A 25,694-nucleotide genomic window follows, 5' to 3' on the forward strand; every position below is an offset into this window, starting at 1 on the left:
ATAATTGGTGAAGGCAGAATTAAATAAATCCCACATGATCCTTTTATCAAAGTCTAGTGCTGGTGTTCTGTTTCTCCACCAGCTCAGAAATTGGGACACTCATTTTGGGTGCAGCTTTTTCTATCACGTAGAATCAAACACTCTCACTACTAATGAACTCTCCAGCTGTCTTGTGGCCTAAGAATTACAGAACTTGCTCAAATGGCCAGTAACACTTCCCTTTGGAATATGTGCATTTCCTTTCCATTTGTCCCTTATCCATAATCTTGTAACTTTTTGCAGAATCTAATTTTTGGTTCTTGATTTTTCCCGTTATTCCATGTTGTGTCACTTGTACTATGTGGGAAGACCTGCCTGTACAGGTGTCTGCCTGTTTAAGAGGCTGGTCCATGTTTATAAACACTGCCCAGCTGGGAATGGGAATAGGGATCTGGTATTTGAATTGTCTTAGGTGGATTTTTTTCTTAATAACAATTAAATGCACAAATTCGTTTTTCAAAATATTATTGTCCACAGTCAGCATGTGCATGCTCATGTTGGTACTACTGAACTTGAAACATCCTTATTTAATCCTAAATTTCAATTTGATAATCTCTAACATTTTCAACACTTTATACTTGTGCTTGCCCTTGAGAGGGACTTCCTCAGGGAGCTTCCGTGGCTGTCCCTGCTCTATGTAGGTCACAGGATGCATTTTGAACAAATAAATTTTTCAATATTTGTAGCCAAACCCCATTTCAGGGGAAATAAAAACCTGATGGCTTCTGTAGATGGAGACAATGAAATTAATTTAACATGCTTGGCCTATGAAAAGCTTTTCTGTTCCTGAGAGTGGCAGTTTTTGTGACACTGTCTATTGTAAAATGGTGTTCTCAGGTGGTAGCTAGCTTTCTGAGACTATTTTGTGTGTGCTCATTGACTGCTCTGGCACTTCCAGGTTCCTTCCCAGGCAAGTCTTGATCCTTGTGTCCAAATCCTGTTTTTCTGGAATATATGATCCTTCACCCTGTGTGCTGATTCTAATGTTTATACAGGGGAGCAGTGCCCTGCAGAGCTATGGGCAGTGGAGCTCCCTGCACTGGAGACAACCATCCTGAACTCTGGAGTAATTCCTTCACAGAAATGGTTGTAAAACATTGGAACAGGCTGCTCAGGGAAGTGGTGGAATCACTATCCCTGGAAAAAACCTGTGGATGCATCACTGAGGACATGGTTTAATGATGAACACGGTGGTACTGGGCTGGAAGTTGGACTTGATCTCAAAGATCATTTCCCACCTTAACTATTCCATGGTTCTGTGGAAGTGCCTGCTGTGTGACCTCAAATGAGCAATTTACCTGGAGCTCCCAACATGTTAACACAGATAAAAGTTGTTTTATTTTCTATGGCTATAAAGGAGGGGGTTCTAGACACTTCAGAAGGAAAAGGGGGAGAAATGCTGAGTCTCCTCCTGGAACAGCAAGTGAATGCAGTAATAAAATACTGTTTACTCCTTTGGTGGTTTGGAAAGCTGGAGGAGGAATGAATAATTGGGAAACAAGTCTGTAAAGGCAGCTAAGTTGAGCAGCACAACTCATTGCCAGTTCCTGTATGGGAATTTTGCAGGGAAAGGTTGTGTCAGCAGGAGAGGGGGTGGGAGGCAGGCATGGAAATCACAGTAAGAGAAACACTTCCCCAAGAGCTGAGCACGTTCCTCCTTGTGCTTTTTTTGGGATGTGAGACGCTCCTGAGATGTGAGTCAGGAGGAGGAGCCCAGAGACTGAGTGTACAAACTAGGGAGAATTGGTCTGCCAAGGCAGGAGCAGATGTGGGGGGATGTAAAGACCGTATATTTTATTTCTTGATTGCTTCTCATGGTTGGCCACGTAATCTATTTGCACTAAGCCAGGGCTGCTGGACTCCAACTCCCCCTGCAAGGGAATGTTCTCATCTATTGGGATTCATCTGAGACGACTGTTCCATGTCTAGGAAATTGATAGAAGGAAAGTTGTTTTTGCCAGTTCAGGATCCATTTCTCTGTCTGTAATTTACTCTTCTGTAAAAGCTTCCCTGATGTAGAATATTCCCAATCCAGGCTTGTCTCTGGCAGAACTTCAAAGCATTAATGGACATCTTTCAGGGTTGTAATGAAATCTGGTTTTGTTCAGCTTTGGAAGGAAATTTTAATGAAGAGTTTTGCAAAATAAAAGGGCTTGGAGGTGATGATCAGGAATTACTTTCCAAAAATAATATTAGATGGACAAAGTAAAATGAAGTGTGGTGGCAGCACTGCACCTCTATCAGTCTACGTTGCAGTACAATAGCAGCCATTGCCTGTGCAATAACGAGTCTCATCAGTTTCCAGACAGAAGGCTTTGTAATAACAGAGTATTTATGTAAAACACTGAGGGGAAAGAGGACGGAGGGAGGGAGAGAAGGTTGTCTATCAGGCTGAATACACAAAGCATTTGGTGCTTCAAAACTAATTTTATTTTTAGTTAATATTCATTGATGTAAGTTCTAGTCTATTATTAAGTGAATCTGGTGAATAATTACATCCATCACTTTGAAATGTTTAAGACAAGCGTGGAGTTGTAAAACCAGTCTTTTATATTGGAATCATCCCCAAAATTGCGTCATGGGAACCACGTTGACATTACAGTTTGATCATGTTCTGAGTCTGAGGGATCTCAGCACTTTCCCAGAATTGCTCCTGTACATTGTATTTACAGGCATTAACCAGCCAGTCTCGATTTCTTGGGAGCCATGAGAAAGTGTAGGGCATCTCTGTCTCATTTTCTTGGCTTCTGTCAATGTTTGAGTGTGACCCATCTGTGAGTGAATGGCAACTGTTTATTCTAGAATAAAGCATGTGCTGAAACACAAACAAGCAGCCTACAGAAGCACTGAGCTAAGTTTAATTAGCTGTAGAGTTCATTTCAACTTCAAACTCCCAAGTTAGCTTGCTAGGCAGCAGAGTTTATAATGCATTTCTTGCTAGATGCCTGCTAGACAGGAGAGCTGATGATATTATATTTGTTGCTAGGTGATGAATTCTGATAACCTTTCTGTTCCTACATTTATAAATGTCTCATGCACTCTCTGCTATAGCATAATTACTTATTTATGCCTCAGTTCCTGGGTGGAACTACTACAAAGTTGCTAAGCAGCCATGTGTATAAATATATAACATCGTGTCACTTGAAAACTTTTGGCAACTCACATTTACCAGATGAATTCTCTGTTTGTCACGATTGTAGCCATTAACAAAGTGGAACACAAATGAGGGATATCAGTGTACACAAGGACAGAGCTTTATTTGTCACAAGAGACTAATGCTCTGGGAGGAGATGTGAGCTGGAAAAATGCACAGATTTAGTGGTTTGGGGTATTTTGCATTCTTTTCCTTTTTTTAATGGCTTTATAACCAGAAGCAAAGTAAAGATTGACTGATTATTATCTCACCTCTTTAAACTTCATAAGCATTATAATCATTATAGTTATTCTAATGTGAAGGAAAAGAGGCACTTATTCAAACAGATGTGCTGAGGTTTCTGCATTCTAATGCTGCAAAGTGAGGTGAGAGTGTAGGAAATCTGTATGAGTAATTCTCAGGGCAGCCATCAGAGAATCTGTCATTAGTGGGACCTACACCAAGCCTAAGGAGAAACGAGAGATGAGAAATCCAGTTTTTTTTCCTTTATTTGACTTTGACACAAGTTTAGTTGAGTTGACAACTATGATGGTAGCTGGAATTCCTGTAACCTTAGGGATAACTGTAATTTATTAAATCGAAGAGAGTGTCTGGTAATAAAATTCTCAGATGGCTTTTCACTGCACTCTTTTGTTGACTGTGGAGTTTAATACAAGACACAATTTTATTCGCTGATCACAACTTTCTGTGGAAACTGTCAGTTATGGGCCTGATCCATGTTCCAAAAAGGCTTGGAATCAAGCACTGCCTTGATCTCAATCTTTGCTGATTCCAGTGGTGCAAACTTGAGGCTGGCAGCGTTATCTACATGGTGCCAGATGAAGGTGGGACATCCACATGTGACAGCCAGGCAGCAGCAAATGGCCCAAAGAAGCAGAGCTTATATCTGAAATATAGATTGTGTGAAGCAATTGACACAACTTTGCATTGTCATTTGCTTCATGTGCAGTACTTGTTTAAACATGGAGCAATTCCAACCATTTCAGCAGCAAACGTGAATAACATCACCCAGATAATCAAATAATCACTATTGAGCTGTTTGTGTTTTCTCTTCCTTTTTTTTCCTCCCCATTGTTCTTTAGTTATTAAAAGAAGCACAAACTTCAGTAGCCTGATGTTCTTCCCTTGGTTTATCTATGTAAACAAATTTAAGGTTATTTATAAACGATCCTGACTGACAGAACATACTTTCCCTCAGGTCAGTTCTTTTGTGGAAGATACCAAAGCCTGTCTTTCTTTAAAGTATAAAAGCCTGTGTTTGATGTGAAAAGAAAGTGTTCTGGGAATGGCTGTGCAGAGCAAGATTACATGGTGCAATTTTAATTACATTGTTCTCAGCAGTGCAACTTGTCTAATCTTAGTGTGAGAGTCAAAATTCAAACCAAGGTTATTTGGTTCTGTAACTGTTAGTCAGGCACTGATATTGTTTAAAAGAGATGACAATATGTTTAACAAGTTTAAAATCCAGCACTGTTCTGAGAAGTGGCTTTCCTCGTTATTCTCAGAAATGTTGTATTTTATCAGGTTGATTTTTGTGTGGATTCTAGAATTATCTGTGTGTTGGAATTGGATGGTTACTTGACTAAGACAGAAGCTTAACTACCAACTCAGTTTGCAAAATTAAATGCAGTTTAGATTCTGAAGGCCTTCTGAAAAGTTATTAATAAACTATGTCCAAGGGCTTCAATTTATGAACCTGACTTTTAGACTGAGGGCTGAAAAGGAGTGCAGGTCAGTTATTTGCACATTTATCAGAATCAGTCTGGAGAAACCAACTTTCCACAGATGACTCTTAAAAAAAATTGAGGGAACTACCTTGAGAGAACTTGGTAAAACCACTAAGAGGAATTGTTATTTCTCTATCAGGTTCATTGATGAAGAAGGTGAGAAACCAAAAGATTTCCCCTGGAACTGGGAGGGCCTTTGCTTCACTTTTTCACTGGGAAAGCTGAACAATCTACAGAATAAATGGTTTGAGCAGATTTTCAGACATGGCATTACTCATTCAGCAGCTGGGAAAATAGGCCAGCAACCTACAGTATCCATTTTGAAAGGAAAATATTGCACAGTGGATTTATTACTCACTCTCATTTCCTTTTATGTATTGTAAATGATGCGTCATCCTCTATTTCTGAAACAAACTCCTACCACTGTGTGCTGTTTGGAAATTATTTCACAGGCCATAAGTTGAAGGCTTTATTCCTGGGGACGTCTTTTAAGGAAACGTTATTGTACTTGTATAATTTCAGCATTATTATCACTCCAGAAGAAGGGCAGCTGTACGTAGATGTCCATGTATTTGGGGTTTTTAACATTTCCTAGCATGTACTGACCAATAGTTTGGGTTCTGTTGGAGTGCTGAGGTGAGGAAGCAGTGAGCTGAGTTACAGATTAGTTGTCATTCTGCACAGAAGGTGAAACCAAGACCCAAGACTGAGGAGGTGGAGGCAATATTGCCTCGCACAGCAACTGTGGGTAATGTGCAAAAAAGCACTTTGTAGTGATGCCTTATTTAATGAAAAGCTCCTGCCCTTTGACTTCTTGTCTCCAAGTTACTGCCACAGCAGGAGAGATATCTCAAGCAATATTTTTTCTTCCATCTCTGATAAAAGCAAGTGTATAAGGCTATGAGTAGCTGCCATGGATTTGGTATAGAACAAAAGATATTTTTCACAATAATAATTTCTTCTTCCAGCCTCAAATCACCGAATTATTTGAACTTGCCACTGGAGGAGCAGACAATGTTTCCATTCCTCCAGTGAGGCTCCATATTTCACTTCTGTTATTTATTCACCCTTCTTACTAATGGTCCAACCTCAGGCAAATGGAAATGTGTGTGTAACTCACTGAATATTCTGTTCATCCAATAGAATACCATAATTTTTCTTAGATTAACTTTACACTTATAGAAAAATAGTTGAGTGCTGACAGAACCTCATGCCTTTAAAAAAATTAGAAAAAATTGAAAAAGTTTTGACTGATCATGTAAAGAAATTACAGATCACTGTAATTATAACAAACTGACCTTGAAGATAAACAGTTTTAATTGTCAGCTTGAGGGAAAATATCCTCATGACCTTTGACTAATTGTCTAGTTAATGAAAAATCTTTACTAAATAAATTTGTGGCTTTGGAGGCATTTGAAACATATACTGGTGTAAATAAGGTGCTTTCTGGGCTGGTTTCACTATAGGTTGTTTCCTGTGAGTGATTGCTTGTTGCTACTTTTTGACATCTGCTGGCAGCCTTTTTTTATACAGTTAAAACTCCTGGGACACCATTTTTGGGTTTTTTTCCTGAATTCAATCTCCACTGATTAGTTTTCAATAAATTACACATATCAAGAAATTTGGATTTGTTAGCACTTAGGGTGACTGCTCAAAGATCAGACATGTACCTGTGCAGAAGACAAGGAAATTCACAGTCAGTAGCACACTGCCTCTCCAAGCTTTATTCAGGAAGCATTCAAAGGAAATAATCCATTATATCCCACTGGGAATTCTTGTACAAACTCAGACTTCTGTCCGATCTCCCTCCTCTACAGACACGATTCATTTCATATTGACAAACTTCTCACAGCAATCTGCAGAGCCACAAACAGATTGAATGCATCTGAATGTCTTTGATTCTGTCTGCTTGTATCTCAGGCCCAGCCAGTGAAGACATTGTAGGAATCTAAAGTTAATTTCATCTTATGTTCTCCTGGGGATCTTAGCAGAATGTTGTGTAAATCTGCTGAAATGGAAAATTATTGATCATTTGCATTGCAATGGGAAACGCTTTCACAGAAACCAGCAAAGTTAAAAAGTATCTTTTCTACATATCACTGCTGGCTCTGGGGTTATTTGGGCTGCTCAGAATCGATGCAGCATTAACAGGGAAATGTCACATTCCTCCTCAGATGTGACAGCTCCTTTGAGACTGGAGCTCCACAAATGTGGTGTCAGTTTGTGTCCCCTGCATTTACAGAGAGAAAACAGCTCCAGTTAAACTGAACTCTGTGTTGTGCTCAGAAGATCAATGACTGTGATATAACATCTGAAGGTTTTTTTTTTTTTTTCCTTCAGACACATTTCCTGACATAATATTTTTGTTGAAACAGTAATTTTTCTCTAGGGTTTAGAACAGCAGCTACAGTATTGCCGTGCCTCATAATGCAGCCACTGACCCAGGAGATCAGTCAATAACACCTCTTGTTGTAATGAATAAGTCAAGATAACTTCCAACTGAGAACAACTCCTTACAGCTCCTTCCACCTGATTAAATTTTTGCCCTAAATAAGACAATGGGCAGCAAAATGATGTGTGAAGATATCATGTAATGTGAGCTGATGAAGTGCTGGAGGAGGAGGGAATGCCTTCAGTTTTGATGGTAGTGGTTGTGTTTTCCTGTAATTTCAAGCAGTCACAGACAGCTGATGGAGCCCTGTTGGCAGAATAAATTTGTTGAAGAGCACGAGATGCTGCTGAGGGATCTTCCTTTCTAGGAGAAAGGAAAGAGAGAGGGAGCGTGGTGGGAAGAGGCAAGAAGTAGCAGAGGTATGGAAAAAGTCAGGAATCCTTGATTTGGTACTGATGGAGCTGTGTCGCTCACTTGTGCTCTGCACAAGCACCTGCTGGAATCCCAAACAGCAACCCCAGAGCTGCAGGGTGAGGACATTTTGCTCCAGACCTGGGAGGATACAATTTGTGAGGCCTCTGTTTGCAGAGCAGGATTGATCACTTCTAGTTCAGGGTACCAGATGTGATCCTCAGATCAAGCCAAGTGCTGTTGTGATGTGCCAGGAGAAAAGAGGCAGAGCTCAGTGGGATGTGAAAGATGCCAGTCCAGGGTTGGGTAGGGCAGAAGGTGAGGAGAGGGGCAGAGCAGGGCATGGCTGAGCTGGGGTTTTTGGTGTGGATGGAGCCACTGGCTCTGGAATCACACATCAAACCCATCACCCAAGAGGGAGCCTTCAGTCAGATATCACTTATTGCTCAGGTGATCTGTGCTGCAGAATTTCAGGTTTTTAGCAATTTTCCCAGCTCTGCTACGACTGTAGATGGCAGAGGACAGGCAGGAGAGAGAGCAGTGTGGCTCTTTTGTGAGGACATCACACCTTTCCTTGGCTGCAGCTGGCTTCTGGGTGAAATCCCTTGTCTTCCATCATCTAGGGGAGCTTATCTCCTATCTGTGATACGTGCAATGAATTCTGACAGCCCAGAGAAAGCTGTGGCTATTAATAGGCACCATTTCTCCAATGGAAAGGGTGTTCTCCAAAGGGCAGGAATGAACACCCTGTGCCCGGCGGATGAACTGCTGGCCTAATTTTTGTATCATAACAGGGCTCTGCACAAGTCTAATCATCACACATAAACCACACAGGGATGTTTGCCAGTTTAGCTAATCAGTTTGTTTTTTCAGACTTGAAAAGTGTGCTCAGGGATGCAGTCTGTTGCTTAGTACTTGTTCTTCCAAAGAAGTCAAATATAAATGTGTATTTGTCTTAAGCAATTCTTGTTATGTTGTGACGAACATTTCACTGTTGCTTGTGTTCCCTCAATTTCTGACTCTCTGGATACTAAATAAGTCATCATTGTAATTTACTTCAGGGGCACATAAAGGAATTATATAAATGCAAGAAAATCATAAACATGCAGTGCAAGATAATCACCCACTGTTGCTTGTTGGATTTGTTAAAAATATCATTCTGTAGCAATTCTACTGCAGAGTTAGGGTAGCATTAAGCTCTATAAAAACCTTGAGAAAAGGTTTTCATAAAATACATTTTGTTCATTTTATTAAATGTTCGATAAGTTTTTTTGTGTAAATACTTCAGTCATGCTAGTGGATTTCTAATCTGTGAAATCATTATTTCTGCAGCACTTTTAGAAATAAAATAATGATAATATCATATCTTTAGGAGCAACCTGTCTGACTTAACTGTTGACAGTGTCTTGTCTGGACATTATTCTGCCCTCAAATTTTCATGAGGCAATACTTTGTCCTTCTGCTGCTCAGGTATTTTTGCAGAAAACCAGCAGAAACACACAGGCCATGGGCTCACTGCCAGAACTCGTGTTCCAGAGGTGGTTTTGAAGGCACCTCAAAGGCAGGGAAAAAAGCTGTTTCTCCTAGTGGACCTTTTAGTTGGCTTGAAAGGCAGGATTGGTTTTGTTTCCCAGCTCCTTTGACAGTAGCTGTTGTGGCAGCTTCCTCTCTTGTTCTGGGATGGATTCAGGTAGTCCAGATGTGCTGGTTCCAGGTGGATTTTATCCTCCCCACATTGGCAGGATAACTCAGCCCTTGGAGCCTCGTGTCTCTTGGTGTTTGTGCAGCTGGAGGAGCTGAGAGCCTGTCCCAGAGCTGTGAGCCCCTTGCCCTCCCCAGCCCCTCTCCCTTTTCTCACTCACTGCTCATTGCTAACAAGAGCCTCGCCAGGTCACGGTGCTTTATGAATTTTTATACACAACCACAGCACTCAGAAGCATTTCCATTTGCCTCAGCCATCACTTTTCTCTCTCTGTGGTTAATGAAGCTCAGCCTCTCTGACTTCCCCGCTTTGCAAATGTCGTTGAGCAGAGCTGGGGGATCCCTGCTGGGCTGGCAAGTTAAGTTGCCCTTGTGCAGCTGTAATGTGCTTTTCTTGCCTCTCCAGACCTTTCACACATACACCTTCTGCCTTGTGGCTTCAATACGATCTAAAGTTATTTGCTAGAGGGGAGAAGGAAACAAAAAATGCACAGGGTAATATTGCTTTGATGCTGTAATTCCCACAGATTTGAGCAAGGCTAGGTAATATTTACAAAAAACATCCTAATATTTATTGATAGAGCAATTAAGTCTGTATTTTCAATGTGAAATTTCCTCATTCGGGAGCCATTTTGTTGCTTGTTATGATCAGCTAACAGAAAAATGTGAATATTTGTACATAGAGATGTGCAGAGTTAGTTTTGGTGTGCTTATTGATAAATATGTGTATTTATTTATTCAGAGTACCCCCGTGGAGGTTTCACCAGAGAGAAAATGATAGATTCAGTATTTCTGGTCAAAACAAATTAAACTTCTGAGAATTAAACTCAGAAAAAAATTACTTTGGAAGCGGATTATATCAGGCCAACCTATGCATTTGAATACAAACCTATTTCAGCTTGTTTTCTTTGACTTTAGTTTATAAGAAATGCAACTGCAACCTTTCAGTGTTTTAAAATGGTATCCTTTAAAACATCTGTGGGTCATGATAATAAATATCACAGTGGTGTAGAAACCTCACATTTGTGATATATCATAACAGGGAAAATGGAATGTACTGAAAGGAGGAATCCCAGGAAAATGATTTTCCTTGCTGAGATCTAGAAAGGTTAATATTTCCAGTTACACCTTTTCCCATCATTGCACTAATGGACTTGGGATCCTGCACAAGTTTTTCCAACAGGTCTTTTGGTGATAATAAGCTCAAAGTCAGTGATTAAATCCTTGGTATCCATGTAGGTGTTGCTAATAATGAATATTACTTGGTGGAAAGAAATATTCTGTGCAATTCACATGTGAATTTTGCAAAAAGGAGTAAAAGTCTAACACGGGAGGCTGAGAAATGAACAGAGGGTGATGAATGACACTCATGTTTTTCACTGGGAGCTGCTTGGCAGGGTTTTCATTTTGCTTGCATGGAGTTTTGGAGCCTGTCTCATAGCATGTGGCATATTAGGCACAATAAAGATGCTCATTTGGCAGCTGGAGCATGACTAGGAACATCAAAAGAGTCATAGATGTGTCAATAAATGAAGAACTCCACCTTCATATAAATATTAGATCACTGTTTTAATTGCCCACTGAATTCTTGTCAGTGAGACATTCACTTGTCATGCCTGGTGCAGCATTACCAACGTTTTAGTTTGGGGCTAGAGCTGAACTGTTGCTATTATTCATTTTTTGCACTTCTGTAGCACCCTGAGCAGCAAACATGAATCATTTTGTTGCAAGTGCTGTACAGACACAGGGTGAACAGGTGGCCTTTGCTCTGAGGAGTTTAAATTCCTTAAGCTCTAATACAGAGTGAGCAGGCAGGAGAAAATGGGAACTTTTGGGGTGTGTGGCCCCTCTTGTCAGTCTGCCACTCACCCAACCTGTTATAATGCACGTGGGTAGTGGGAAAAAGGTCAATTATCCATCTCAGGGCTTTCCTCACACCTCATTTCTGTGACAAATGCATGAACATCACAAACATCATCACACAGACCATATGTTAGTAGGGCTGCCAAGCAGCAAAGTGTTGGATATTCAGGGAGCACCTTTGCAGCTCAGGCTGACACTTTCCACAGCTGATATCCACAGCTTCTGTCTCATTTCTCGTTGCACTGGTTGGTACTTGGGGGACAAAAGGAGTAATTAACTAATCACACTTTAGAGTTTTTACATAGGGATTTCTACACTGGCTTTATGTACAGAGCAAGATTTTTTTCACCAGAGAATAAGAACTAAAAATCCTATTTTCCTTGTATTTAACAGGCATTAACAATGTACAGGTTTGGTTAAGAGATAGGTGTAATGCCATGGATGGGAAATCTGAGGAAGCTCCTGAAACTCCTCAGAGCTCTCCTGAGAGGTGGCAGGGAAGGTCAGTGTGGTCAGTGCCAGGCCCAGCTCCATGGGCTGTGAAAGGAGGAATCCCAGGAACATGAGTTTCCTTGCTGAGATCTATAAGGTTAATATTTCCAGTTACAGCTTTTCCCATCATTGCACTAATGGACTTGGGATCCTGCACAAGTTTTTCCAACAGGTCTTTTGGTGATAATAAGCTCAAAGTCAGGATCCTTGGGATCCATGTAGGTGTTGCTAATAATGAATATTACTTGGTGGAAAGAAATATTCTGTACAATTCACATGTGAATTTTGCAAAAAGGAGTAAAAGTCTAACACAGGAGGCTGAGAAATGAACAGAGGGTGATGAATGACACTCATGTTTTTCACTGGGAGCTGCTTGGCAGGGTTTTCAAAAAGGAATAAAAGTCCAAGCTGCTCCTGGAGCTTGCCACAGGCAGCTCAAGTACTGTAAATTTGGGGTTTTTGCACTGTCTCTTTCCCAGAAGCCACATGAGTTTAAGGAGGCAAACATTCCCAGTGAGGAGCATCATGGGGATGACTGGGAATGCAATTCAATCTTGGGCGATATTCCCTGGTCAGCCCAGTCCAGCAGACACCACCATCCTGATAAGGTCCACATTTGACTAGAGATTTTATCTAAGGCTCCAGTTGCCTTCAACTCTCTCAACAATTGATTTCAGTTTCATCCCTGTTGGCCCTGAGGCCAAATAATCTTCAGTGTTCCCTACCCCTATGATCACTTCATCTCCTCCCACTTCTAATTTCTCTCCTACATATCAGTAGTTCTCAGACCCTTGTGAATTTCTTTCCTTCTCCTTGCTATTAACCTCACCAAACACTCTCATTTCTGTGGCAGGACTGGGAATGGAAAGCATCAGTGTTTTTGGATGAGATATGGTAAAAAAACGCTCAGTTTCCCACTTTCAAACAACTCTGCCTCGGCCCTTTTTGGGAAAAGTTGCAGGGTTTCATAAAGCAAGATGAATAGACAGCAAAGTATAAAAGGTTTAAAAGTGTCAAATTCATACTTCCAAGGGAATATAGAATAGATTCAAGTACTTCTCCTGATTCCATGTGCCAAACCTGAATGTGGCCTTTGAATTTCCCCAGAGCATGCAGATGGCAGCAGTGCAGGAATGCCAGGGTTTGTGAGCACTGAGCAGAGAGGTGGGAGCAGTGCACCCCCAGCCAGCTCCTCCCTGCTTTAGAAACACAACACAGTTTGTCCTTTTCTTGAAAGGCACCTGGAGTGTTTGGCTGGGTGATGTTACATGAACCATGACATTGGGTTTTAAGGGATTACTTTATTACAGTTTTCTTTTAAATCTTTTTTGTAAAATTTTTATTCCTGATATAATTTCTCAGAGGCCGATGCTAAATTTTTCCATTTGTAAGCTATTAATAGTTAATCAGCAGCAGTTTTTGATTATGAAAAGCATGTATTTATTCAGAGAATCACAGACTGGCTTGGGTTGGAAGTGACCCTAAGGATCACGCAGTTCCCAACCCTCTGCAGTGGGAAGAGATGCCACCAATACAACAAATTCCTAAATCTTGTTTCATTTTTTTTAAATTATTAAGCTGGGGTTTGTGTTTTTTTAGAGGATTAAAAAATAAGAGACTTGTAATTCACAAAGGCTGCAATCTAAGCAGTATCTATACAGTGGTTTGTACAGAGAATTTCAACTTCCCACATTTGTACTGACAGAAAAATATTGCATTTTTTTGGTTGGTAGCTTTAGGAAATTGAAGTGAGTCTATTAAAACACCCATTATAAACCCAACATTGACTGCAAAAGGTGCTTTTTCACCGGGGAGGCCTTGCTCAGGGAGCCTCCCATCAAAACCCTGCTGTGGGCACAAGACCCTTCCTGGAAGCAGTTCCCAGCCTGGGAGTGTGGGCACCAGCACACTCGGAGCATCTGAAATTGCTTTAAGCTGCTGCTGCTCCCAAACTCAGTGGTTTTCCCTCCTGGTTCTACTTCAGTACAAGACTTTGCAAGCAGGATCTGCCACCTGACAGCCTGAGATAGGTTTGTCTGGAGACACTGCAGTGTCTGAGGGGAAAGAGGTTTTGTTTCTTTTTTATTTATAATCCCTCTTGCTTTCAGCAAAATTCAATGAAACACCAAATGAGCTGATGAAATTCTGGTTTTCTGTCCCGCTGTGAATCCAAGGATAGTTCTCTTGCCCTACAGTAAAGTGGAGGAAATGGGAGCAGATTTTAGTTAAAAACATGTAATTGAGCTGAAGCCTTGTGCAGCAGCAGATCCTTCAGCTGCTGGGGGAGATTTTCTGCCAGAGCCCATGGTATCTGTCAGAATGTTTGGGCTCTCCTCAGGAAGAGGATTGTCTGCTGTGAATTCACAGGGTCACGACTTCATGGGGTGGTTTTAATTTTGTCTTGTTCTCAGCATCCACGTCTGTTTTAATTGGCAATTAAATTCATTTTCCCCAAGTCGTTTCTGTTTGGCTAGTGATGGTAATTAGTGTGTGACCTCCCTGTATTTATCTTTTCCATCTTTCTCCCCAGTTCTGCTGAAGTGGAGGAGTGAGAGGGTGGCTGGGTGGGAGGCTGGGAGCAGCCAACCCTCCACTCTTGCTTTGGCAAATAGTGCCCCACGTCTCTTTTTGTGCCTTATTCTGCTTGAGTGCTTGAGATTTTGGTGCTGTTTAATTTTTAATCTAACCCATCTCATCAATATTCCTCATGAAATGAAGTTGCAAATTCTGGAACCAGAGATGGTTCTTTTTCCCTGTGGTGTTCTGCTTTGGGATTGAATCCCAGTGCATGCCCAGAAAGGAAGGATCTCCACAAGGTCCTCTGGCAGCCCTGTCTTCATGTTGCTCTGCCTGGAGAGAAATACAGAATTTGAGGAAGAGGATTTCTGTGTAACTTGCCAGGAGTGTTGGGTGGCCACCCACCACGAGACTATTCCTGTGCTTTAGGACCAGTTATAGAGATTCCACAGTCAGGAAGAATTTAGGGATTGGCCACGAGAGACTCTGGGATTGTTTCTCTTTCTTTAAAAACAATACCCCAATACAAAAAATGCATACAGTGAATTTAAACAATTATGCCAAGTCTTTTATTTTGTAGTAAAACTCCATTGTTGATTTTATGTAGCTGGTAGCAGTGTTTGTAGTTTTTTCTGAAATTGTAATGCAGTTTTTAAAGATCCAGTGGAAGTGAAATGTAAAATAAAAATAGTGAGAGCATACAGGTAAGTGAAAAGTCTGCAGCAGCAGTAACTCCAGGAGGAGGTAGGGAATACAAAACAGGTTGTCTGCAGAAAACCTTTCACATGCAAATATATTGTTCAGAGATGTCAAAACCTGAAAAGTTTGTTTAGCAATTGCAGGTTTGTGGTAAAGATTTCTTACTGATATAGCTCATGGTTAAATCACTAATATTTTATCCAGTATTTTGTGCAAAATGACTCAGAGAAGAAACCTGAGACAAAGTCTCAAATTTGTGCTTTAGGAACATATTCCTCTTTATGCCAGCTTTCCTAAATATTTTAAACTTTCCATGTAAAGTGAAACAAGATTATTGACAGCTACTGTTCAATTAAAAGTTCTCACAATCCTTAGATCCAGTGCAGCTCACGGACTGTGTGACAATCCTGGCAGCAAGAAATGTTATAGTTCGGTTTTTCAGTTTTACAAAACTTTTGCAGTAGCCTGGGGCTGAATATTCTGTAAACAACCAGTGCTGAGCCTAAAGATGTGCTAAATACCTGAAAGCACTTTGCCACAGAAGAGCCTTTGGAGATCCTGGGCTGTGATGAGGAGCACAAGGAGGTCTCTATTGCCACTGCTCAGTTTGTGGAACTGGGTGTGCATTTGATGGGAGTGATCCCAAAAGGCTCATGTCCAAAGTGTTTTGTTTATCTGCTACCCAGTTAGACTGGTCAAAGCCTCTCCATCTTTCTGTAAGTACATATTCATACATTTGTTTATGAAGAAGATTCAGAAAAATCTAGAATTTCTTTGAAAGTTTTTTGTTTTTTTTTTCCTTTGAGAGACATTTCTTCCCAAATCTGTAGACAAGCTAATAACATACAGATATCTGAAGCTTGTGTTCCAAAGTGGATACTTACAATGTGTTTTTTTCTTTTTTTTCCTTTTTTCTTTTCACCCCCAGTGAAATTTGATGACTGCAAGGGGAACAACAAATTGAACTTTGAAGTTTCTAACCCAGACTTTAGAGTGGAACTCGATGGGAATTTGGTTGCACTCAAGAATGTATCAGAAGTTGGCAAAGCCTTGTTTGTCCACGCGCGGTCAGAGCACGCCGAGGATATGGCAGAAATCTTTATTCTTGAAGCAAATGAAAAACATGGTGCATTAAAGGTAAGATAAACACCAAAGATTAAAAAAAAAAAAAAAAAAAAAAAAGGCCAAGGAGATGCTGCTGCTAAATATTTACATGTGTCACCTAGGATTGTAGGCAATTTTAATCTGTTAGCAGAGATCAAAATCAGTCTTCAATGCAGATATTGCTGCAACATTTTAGCTCTTGGTTTAATTTGTGATACAGATTTCCCAGGTTGTGGAAGATGTATTACATCTTCAGGTGTGGATGCTAAACATTCATAAAGACTTTATTCAAATGAAAGAGCCCAAGTATGAACACTGACTGCTTCTTCCAATGTATGTTATGCCAGGTAATCACAGTTTGGCCACAACTAAAAATGGAAAATCATAGTTTAAATGTGTAATTTAGAATTTACAGAACCTTCATGTTTCGCTCCAAGTCTAAGTATGTGGGAATGAATTCTGTGTAATTTAAATTTTCACGTTGGTCTGTTTATCTGACATTGTTAGGTGGTAAACTGCTTAAACATCTGCACACAAACAGTGGCACACATTTACACTCTGTCTCTGTACCCTGCTGATTTTTGTTCTGCTCTATCCACTGAATGTTTTGCCCTTTCTTTCCCCCTCCTGAATTTCAGTGTAAAACAAACCTCATCCTTAGAGGGATAAAGCACTTCAGAAATTGAATTGAATTATTATAAATTGAATTATTAACTTCACACCCCTGCAAGTAACAAAAGGAGATGTGAGATAGACTTCACTTCTGTGTCCTGGCATTTAGGAGAGAGACAGACAAGGTAGTGGCTCACTAGGTAATTAAGCCTGGTACCTTTCCAGACCTATAATTTCACAGAAGTATAAAGAAACTTTGATAAAAATGACTGATCTGCTGTCTTGATTTGGTATTTAGACATTCAATTGCCAGCATTCTCATTATATTCCCAACAATGTATTAGTATAACTTAAGTCTTCCATTATAAAAACAAATTATCCTGAGGAGAAAGGTTGAACAACCTTCTGAAAGTCCGTGGCTGAGGAAAGGTTTTGCTCTGCACTTTAAGCAGCACACCATGTGAATATGGATTGCCAGCAGGAGAGAAAGAACCAGAATGTGTAACTGCAGAAAGCTGATCAGAACACTGAAATGGAATTTAATTTTATTTAAATATGCCGTTTCTTCACAAAATTAAATTTTAACACTGTCATACTTGAGGGAGTCTCTTATGTGGAGGAGTTGTGAGTTTAGGACCACAGACTGCCAAACTCAGAGTAGGAAAGTTACACTTGAGGAGCAAGCTGGGCACTTGGCTGTCCTGTGCCTCAGACTAGCAAGCCTTGCTCCTTCTGGTGCATTCACAAGAATGTTCAAATAGTTTTATTTTGAAATCTTAGGAGCAGTTTCAAAATGGGGATCATCATTCTCTGGTTAGAAGTTACTAAAACCACTGAGGAGTTTGAGATGTCTCTGACAGGAGGTCTGGAGTTAAACTTCAAGGGATTGGTTTATGTGTGAAGATCTGACTCTTTGAAAATCACATTCTGAAGATTTATTCTGGTTTTCTTAGAGAAGCAACTCTTCCCTATCCGTGAGGAGAGATATTCTATGGATGCTACAGTGTAAGGGAAATCTTGTCAGCTATTCCATGGAAATTACAATCTAGGGGAAACCTTGTCAGGTATTCCATGGAGGTTATAATCTAGGGGAAACCTTGTCAGATATTCTATGGAAGTTACAATCTAGGGGGAATCTTGTCTCCTGAGCAGGAGTTACAGGATGTGTATTTGCACAGACTATGACAAGCTCTGCCAGTGACCTTTTGTCTTTACATCTTGTTTGGGCTCTGGGGAGTCTCCCCTCAGAATGTTCCAGCAATACTAATTGATGCCTAGTGTTGAAGTCTCTCTCCAGACTACATTTGAAAGCCAGGGCTGATTTGGCCCCACTCCTGGATTCTGTTCCAACCACTTTGTGCTGCTCCAGAGAGAGAAAACCAGTTTAAATCAGACATATTCTGCCACTTGCCAGCATTTCCTCACAGGTGAAAATATCTCAACATCATCTCAGCCTGCATTCACCACCTCTTTCTGGATTTTGATATTCGGCCCATAAACAGCTGATTACCCATTTAATGTGGGATTTAGTGTCTGCAATGCCATTGTGAGTTACATGATGCCTTAATCTCTCCTGGGAAATCCATCTAGTGAGAATCACCCCTACTGCAAAGGAATATAAAAATCTCTGGGGCTGGCTGTCCTGCTCTGACCTCACCCAGTCCTCTGTAGCTGTTAAACCAGTATTTTTTCCCAACCTTTTCATTTATTTGCCTATTTTAAACACCACACAGACAGTGTTGTCCTTCTGCTTGTCATACTTGAGAAGGATAGAAAGACTGCAGTGTCCTATCTAAAGTGATTTTATGATAAATTTGAACTTAATCCTGTACTTTTGCAGTCTAAATGTGTCAGCACGGAAACAGCAGAACTGCTCCATCTGTTTATGCCAGGAGCCTTGGCTAAGAAATGCTTAGATGGAACTTTAGTAATTCAGCATAATTCTGTGGGGTTAAGATGAGCACATGCTGGAGCAGTACTTAGCATTCAGTACTTAGAGAACAGTACCTTGTCTAATTAGGGGATAAGTAGTTCTTAAGTATTTCCCCACTGCCAGCAACTGCCATTTCTTTTCTGAAAGCATGTAACCTACATCTGTGAAATCCCATTGTTAACGTTGCTAATTGCAGATTCCCAACGTGTTTGGGAATGGCTCTCAACAATGATTTCTGATGTGCTGACTGGCAGTCGGAGCCTAGGAACAGGGAGTAGCTCCTAAAACTTTCTGATTGCTACCAACCATACTTTGGATGAATATGGAAATTATTTAGAGGTGCAATCTGGAGTGTGCAGAAAAGCTTTTGGTATTCTGCTGGTGAAGGGGTGCAGTTCTTTCCTGCTAAAGATGGGGGACGATTCCAGCTGGCCTCACCGATCCGATCCGTCCTATGTGATTAACTAAATTAACTTCGTGGCCAGAGTATAATCAGTGGCTGTTGGAATATCACTTAGTATTTAATTGTTATTTGCATCTGAAGGGCCTGTTTTCCTCCTCTTCTGCCAGAAGCATAATAGATTTGCAGAGCCTGCAGTTTTCCATCCAGGGGGGGCCGTGGCTATAATATGGGCAGAGGTGGTTCCTCAATCACGAGCCAGCTTGGCCATGGTCACACAATCTTCTGCAGGAGCTGATACTGCATTGCTGCTTTCCCTGATGTCTGCATGGCTAACACACCCTAAGCCCCATCAATCCCTACCCACAGATATTCATACATGCAGAAATCTGTCCATCAGATTCCACACTGGATTCCAGACCAGACTCCAGCTGGAACTGCTTTCTGCAGCCTGCTGGATGTGCCTCCTCCCTCCTGTGATTTTGGATAGATGTACTGCTCTCTGTCTGTCTTGACAGAGAGGAATATTCCCAAAAATCTTCCTTCATTTCTGAGAGGCTTTTGAATGCGAGTGCACGGAAGAGCCTGTGCAAGGTGGAATAGTTAACTCTTTAATAGTTGTGTGCCTGTACACCCTTGGAGCCTGATGCAATCAGTGCTCAGTGAAAAAGAGGAATTCCACATGCATTCCCCATGAGGCAGTGCTGGTGAGCAATGGAACATTCCCCATGGACCAGTGCTGGGATGTGCCTTGCTCTCCTGTGCCCTGCTCTGCCCAGCGTTTGCTTGATGCCCTCTCACACAGTCAGGACTGGAGTGCTTGGGGATATGAAGAAAAAAGAGACCTGGAAATGTTTTGATTCACCCAGGATTCCCAAAATCAACTTTGGATTCATTCTGAATAATTCAGAGAATTGCTAAGCCTCAAATCCCTAATGGAAAAATAAATCACTCATAAACCCTAGCTGGGGAGAAAATGGCCAAGGCAATGACTGGCAGCATTCTCTTTTTTTTTTTTTTTTAACTTGTGTCTTGTCCAATGCTTGATCCCTGCTTTGTTTTATGGAGAAAGTAGGACAACTGAAAGTTGGAAATTTTGTCTTATCTGAACATGTGTCCAGACATTAGAGGATTTATGTATTTATTGAAAGAGTCTGGTTTTGTGGAAGGCAGAAAGTGTAGCCAGGCTTTTTTAGAGCCTCATAATAAATGGTGAGTTGCAAAAGGTGGCAAGCTGGGACTTGAACTTTGTCCTCCAAGGCTAAATAAAATGGTATCTGCTGGTCCTGGTCCCCTTCTGAAATCTAGTGCTGGTTTTAATGAACATACCCTCAGTACACTGAGAGCTAAAAGGAAACCTTGGGACACAATCTGTCTCTGCCTCTGTGTGTTGGCAGCCTTTATTTTTTTTCCTTCCCCACAGCAAAGGGAGTTATTTAGAACTTTTATTTGTTACACCATTACAGACACAGGGTGAGGGGTGGAGGGGAGTGAGATATCAAGAGTCTGGCACCAGAGCAGATAAGAGGGCAGGCAGATATTCAGAAATTCCAGGCTGGTAGTAACTTCACTGCATGGTGCTCAGCAGTCTTCCATACAGAAGGATGAAATGATTAAATAGAAACTGTCAAACCCTCAGGACACATTTCAGGCACTAGATAGAAAAGGAACAGGAGAAAGAAAAGAAGAGATAAGAGTGAGGAGCACACCCAGAGACAGCGTGTTGTGGACAAAGTTTAAAGCCATCTCCAGCAGCAGCTCAGACTGAAGGAAATGAAGTTGCCCCAGTGCTGCTACTTTGTCCAGTGCACTTTGTACCAGCCAGGGCCTGGGCAGAAGCTGCTGCTTTTTTTCCCTTTGTCAAATCACTGCTTTTCCCAACGCCAGCACTCTCTGTGTTTGTTACAGCAGTGAGAGAGCCTCGGCAGCCTGGCTGGAAACTTCCCTGCAGACCCGAATTCTCATTCCTACCAAGTTTCTGCCTTTTGTGCAAGTTGCTTTCTGCCTGTGCATGTTTCCTAAAGTATCAAACAGAAATAATGAAACTAAGCTCCTTGGATTTAAACCTTTGCATTTCTTGTTTGTGTCTTGCTCTCTGCTTATCCCCACAGGATAGAGATTGCAAATATTATGGATATGAGATAAAAAGTGCCTAGAGCCTTAAATCCTACATGTATGGCTTTCTGCCTTAGAAAGATGATAACGGATCAATAATCTTATTATGAATCAGGATTCTCTCACAGCAGAAAATATTCAGGCAAGGAAGTGTGAATTGTTGAGTTTAGTCATCTGGCAATTCAGTAAGTTATTTGGAAAATAAGATCAAGAATCAACCTCTATGATATAGCAGGCAATAGTTCCCATTAATGTATATTAGCATTTTTCTGTTTAGAATAGAATTCCAAATAGGCTGAAAATGACTGTGCAGAGGTATGGAGATGGACTCTCATATGAGATATTGACAAACAGGCTCGAAGAGTTCCATGTTATTAGATTTTGCATATAGCAGTTGCAGCAGAAAGGGATGAACTGCATAAATAAAATACCATGTTTTGCATTTAATTTTAAGGCACAAAATAGAATAAGTCACAGGGGGTGCATCAATACCTATGATACGTTTGAGTTATTATTATACTGATCAAAACTGAGTATAAAATGCCATTTCCAGAAAAGCTATGGAGATCCCTTGCCTTCAGATATGAAAGTCTCCTTCAGGCATATAAAGAAGGATTTTCTTAAAGATCAAACAACAAAAAAAGTCATTTTCTCACTGTTGTGTTCAGTTTGGCAGAAAGTTTAACATATTAACATTCTCCTAGACATTAAGTTATTAAGTTGTTATCTCTCCTGTTACTTTTGTTATTGCACTGCAAACACATATTGACTTGGAATTCGTGCATAAAAAGCTGAGGTAAAAGTGATCTTAGAATTTAATACCTGTGTATTGGTGGCATTTTCGTAAATGACTTTTCCGTGCTGTAATCACCATTGAATAGATGATATTTTTTTTTCTTTTAATGTCTGCAATGCTACATTTAGGATTTCACAGAGTACATCTCAATTAATGTCAATGAAAGCAAGAGCTTGTTCTCATCAATGGGTCATTCTCTAGTGTCATTTTGCTGCCTTTTAAACGATATTTTTATAAAAATCCTCTCTGCAGACCACTTGCTGTCACAGAAACAACAAAGAGATCCTTTTATATCACAAATCTCCTCAACCTCTCTTTTCCATAGAAATTCCAGTCACCTATTTTCCCTTTTTATCCCTCAGCCTCATCTAGAACCTGCTGAAATGATCAGATTCCAGTGGGTTTAACTCAAGCCCTGGGAGCAGGAGCTGTGCCTGGCTCCCCTGCCCCTTTGCTGGGCAGTTTTTGGGTGTCCCTGCTGTCCCATCCAGAGCAGCTCTGATTTGATGGACACGCACATTTCTGCAGCCTCCCCTCACCTCCAATGCCAGGCTTGTGCTTCCTCAGGCCTGCACTGAATTTACCCTTCCCCAGCACCGAGGAAATGCAGGTTTCATATAAGCTGGCTTTGGAGTTTGCTCTGACAAAGATCCATTTATCTGAGAATTATTATGGTGCCAAGAGATGTGGCAGTTGCCATAGCAACAATTACATATTGTGTTGAATACCAGAGTAAATGCTATAAAGAACAGGAGCCACTGGTGGTTTTCATTAATTTAATGTTCCTTTTTTGGACAAAGTGTGACTCATAAGTTTATTCACTGTGTGTGTAAGTGCCTAGATCAAATGTGTGGGCTTGCTTTCCTCCTCTTTCCCTCAGTGTGCAACTTCAGCATGTAAATGAGAAGTACTTGGTTATTTAAGGAGAGAAAAATGGTCTTATAGACTGGAAACATGAATAATTGCCTGTGAAACAAGAAGGTGTTAACTTCCGTGAGTGTTCAGTGCCTCTCTCTGTGAGTAATCTACATTCAGATTCTATGTGAGCCAGGGATGTCGTTATCCAGGAAAAGGGACTCTGTGCTCCTCAGCAGCAAGGAGGGCTAAGAACCAAATGTGTTTAGCAGTGATTCAAAGGTGAAATTAGATTATTTTTGAGACAAATGCAGGCCTTGTTAACGACTTCAAATTATTTAGAGACTAATGTGACAGGCAAAATTCTTTGCAATGAATGTATTTTATTAAAAACCAGATATAAACAGATTTCCTTTCAGCCCTGAGCTGCATTTATGCTGCTCAGTTGGCTCTCCCTGCTGCAACAGGTACCATTTCACTGTGGCTTGATGTGCTTCTGGTGGAAGCTTCAGTTTTTTGTGGAAACTCAGAACCAGATGCAGTTCTAGAATGCACCAATTTTACTCTGGTTTCTTTGAAAGTACACTGAGGTCTTATCCTCCATCCATAAGACCTCATGGCAAAGCTTCCACAAACCTCAATAAGAGCACTTACTCAAGGGTTGCTGAAGTCTTGTATTTGAACTAAAATTGATTCTGGCACACAGTGCCATGAAAATACCTATTTACTTCTTGTGACTAAAACATTTTGTGAGATTTTGAATGGTGGATTAATTATCTGAAGACATTTTGAATTTAATTAGCTTCTCTTTATGATCTTCTGTGTAGAAGATAGAGCTGTCCTTTATCCACAAAAAGAAAGAATCCACTAAATGTTATGGATGAGTGATAAACCATCATGCATTAGCATATAATTATGTTTTCCAGTATTTTTTTGTTCCGAGTTTGGCCTGGAAGTATTCTGGAACAGACAGAACTGTGCCAGCCCTATGCCTTAATCTTCAGAGATTGATGGAGTTTTGTAGAAACTCGTGCCAGAGGTGTGGGGAACATTTAAAGAAACCCTTTGTGAAAGGTTTAAATTAAAATTCATGTAGTAAATGAGGATATAAGTAAGAAAGCAAGAGGCTAAGCATGATTTAGTAGAACATTAGGCAAGATCATAAAGGATAAGTAGATTTCTCTTAGGATATGTAATATCTTTCATTTATAAAGTGGCTTTCATCCTGTAAGATCCTCAAAGTGCAACTATTAAGTACATGGGGACAGAATGTGTGTGTGCCTGTCTTCATACAAACATCTCAAAAAAGAGGCATTTGCATAGATATCTTTATTTTTGATACTTATTTCATAATACTTTTTCACATCAGGATAGGAACAGTCTTCTTAAACGAGGGATTAGGGAAAAGGAGCTGGCAATTTTGATACGATATCAGAATGGCCATGACAGCCTTAATGTCCTCAAATCCATCATGAAAAAGAGATGTTACAGAAACCAGAAGAGTATGTGAGTCTGAGGGCAGGGAAAAAAAATTGTCCATTTTGTCCATGGTTGTTCTCTCATCCAGCACCAGGAACGATGCAGTCAGTGCACCACAACTACCCCAGATCCACCTGAGAGCCCTCAGATTTATTAAGGAACAGAGACAATTCCAAGAGGAACTCGAACTGAGTTGTGCTCAAAACTAAGCTCAAGGTTCTTTTTTTTCTTTTTTTCTTTTTTCTTTTTTTTTTTTTTTTTTTTTTGTGTCAGAGATAAAAAATATTGCTGGTGTTTTCCCACTATCAGCTTCTCCTTCAGCTTCCAGAAGCAGCATGGATTTGAGAGAGCCATGATAAGAGAAATTATTGACATGAAAAGATGATTCCCTGAGTAAGGGTTTAGTAATTTCTCTCCATTGGACACATCAATAAGAATCTCTAATGATTGTCCCAATGTTTCCATGCTGATTTTCACAATCCTGAAGGAACTCTTATTATGGTTATTACAGTAACACCTATCTCAGCACACATCCTAAACATTTAATGGAGCATCACAGGATAAAAATCTACATTTGTCCTCCCCCAAGAATTGATTCTGCCATTGCAAGAACAGATGGCTTCTTTTGGACGTGAAATTCCTTATTTGTTAATCATTACAATTTTGATGCTTTTATGGTTATTTCTTTGCATCTTATTTTGCAGAGTTTTTTTTTTTTTTTTTTTTTTAATACCTAGAATAACTTGGCAACTTGAAGAATGTCAGAGTTAAAGCTTAGAGCAATTTGATGTCCTCATAATAAACAACTGTGCTAATGCTTGCAGTCATCTTGGAGTTATTAATCATCCATCCCCTCACTTATTTTACCACCAAATCAAACTGAATAACCTCTGCATTAAGCAGCTGATCCGTCTGAGGAAAAAAATAGTTTTACTACTTGGTGCATCACTGAGAGGGCATGTGGGGTTATGATTGCACAGGAAGAAAGTGCAAATGCTTAGCTCCATCTAAAATCTTTCTAATGGTACCAGTGGTGCTGCAGAACTACTGAATATTTGGTGTGGCCAGGTAATGTCAAGGCAGCGTGGATGGACTGGTTTGGTTTGTTTTATCTTAAAAAGGGTCAAACGTGTGACATGACCTGTGTATTTATAAATGGAAGTTTGGGGTCTTATTTGTGTGTGTGGATTCCAGATTAGACATATCTCCTGTGAATATAAATGTATAAATGACCAGATTTTATGGAGCTTTAAGGGCTCTGCTAATAAGGAGCATCACAGACTTCAGCACGTTCATACTCTCCTGATGACAAAATCTTTTCAGAACTACTAGAACAAGTGTGCAAAATATATCCATCAGATGAAGATTTACAGCCTGCAGACTTATTGATGATAATCTACGAGCT

At 40.4% G+C, this 25,694-nt stretch overlaps 1 protein-coding gene across 5 annotated transcripts in view; it reads left to right on the forward strand.

Annotated features, from left to right (window-relative positions):
• The window catches only part of CDH13 (cadherin 13), a 748,238-nt gene that overhangs the window by 139,847 nt on the left and 582,697 nt on the right, over positions 1 to 25,694 (forward strand). For all 5 annotated transcript variants that reach the window (XR_008438903.1, XR_008438901.1, XR_008438902.1 and 2 more), the window contains exon 3: positions 15,924 to 16,132. Coding sequence is in view for 2 of the 5 variants with exons in the window: in XM_053987830.1 (XP_053843805.1) it covers positions 15,924 to 16,132 (209 nt within the window). In the remaining 3 variants the exon portion in view is untranslated. The remainder of the gene's footprint in view (positions 1 to 15,923; positions 16,133 to 25,694) is intronic.

This window comes from Vidua macroura, chromosome 11 (genome assembly GCF_024509145.1).
Source record: "Vidua macroura isolate BioBank_ID:100142 chromosome 11, ASM2450914v1, whole genome shotgun sequence".
In the NCBI taxonomy this organism is placed as follows: Eukaryota; Metazoa; Chordata; class Aves; order Passeriformes; family Viduidae; genus Vidua; species Vidua macroura.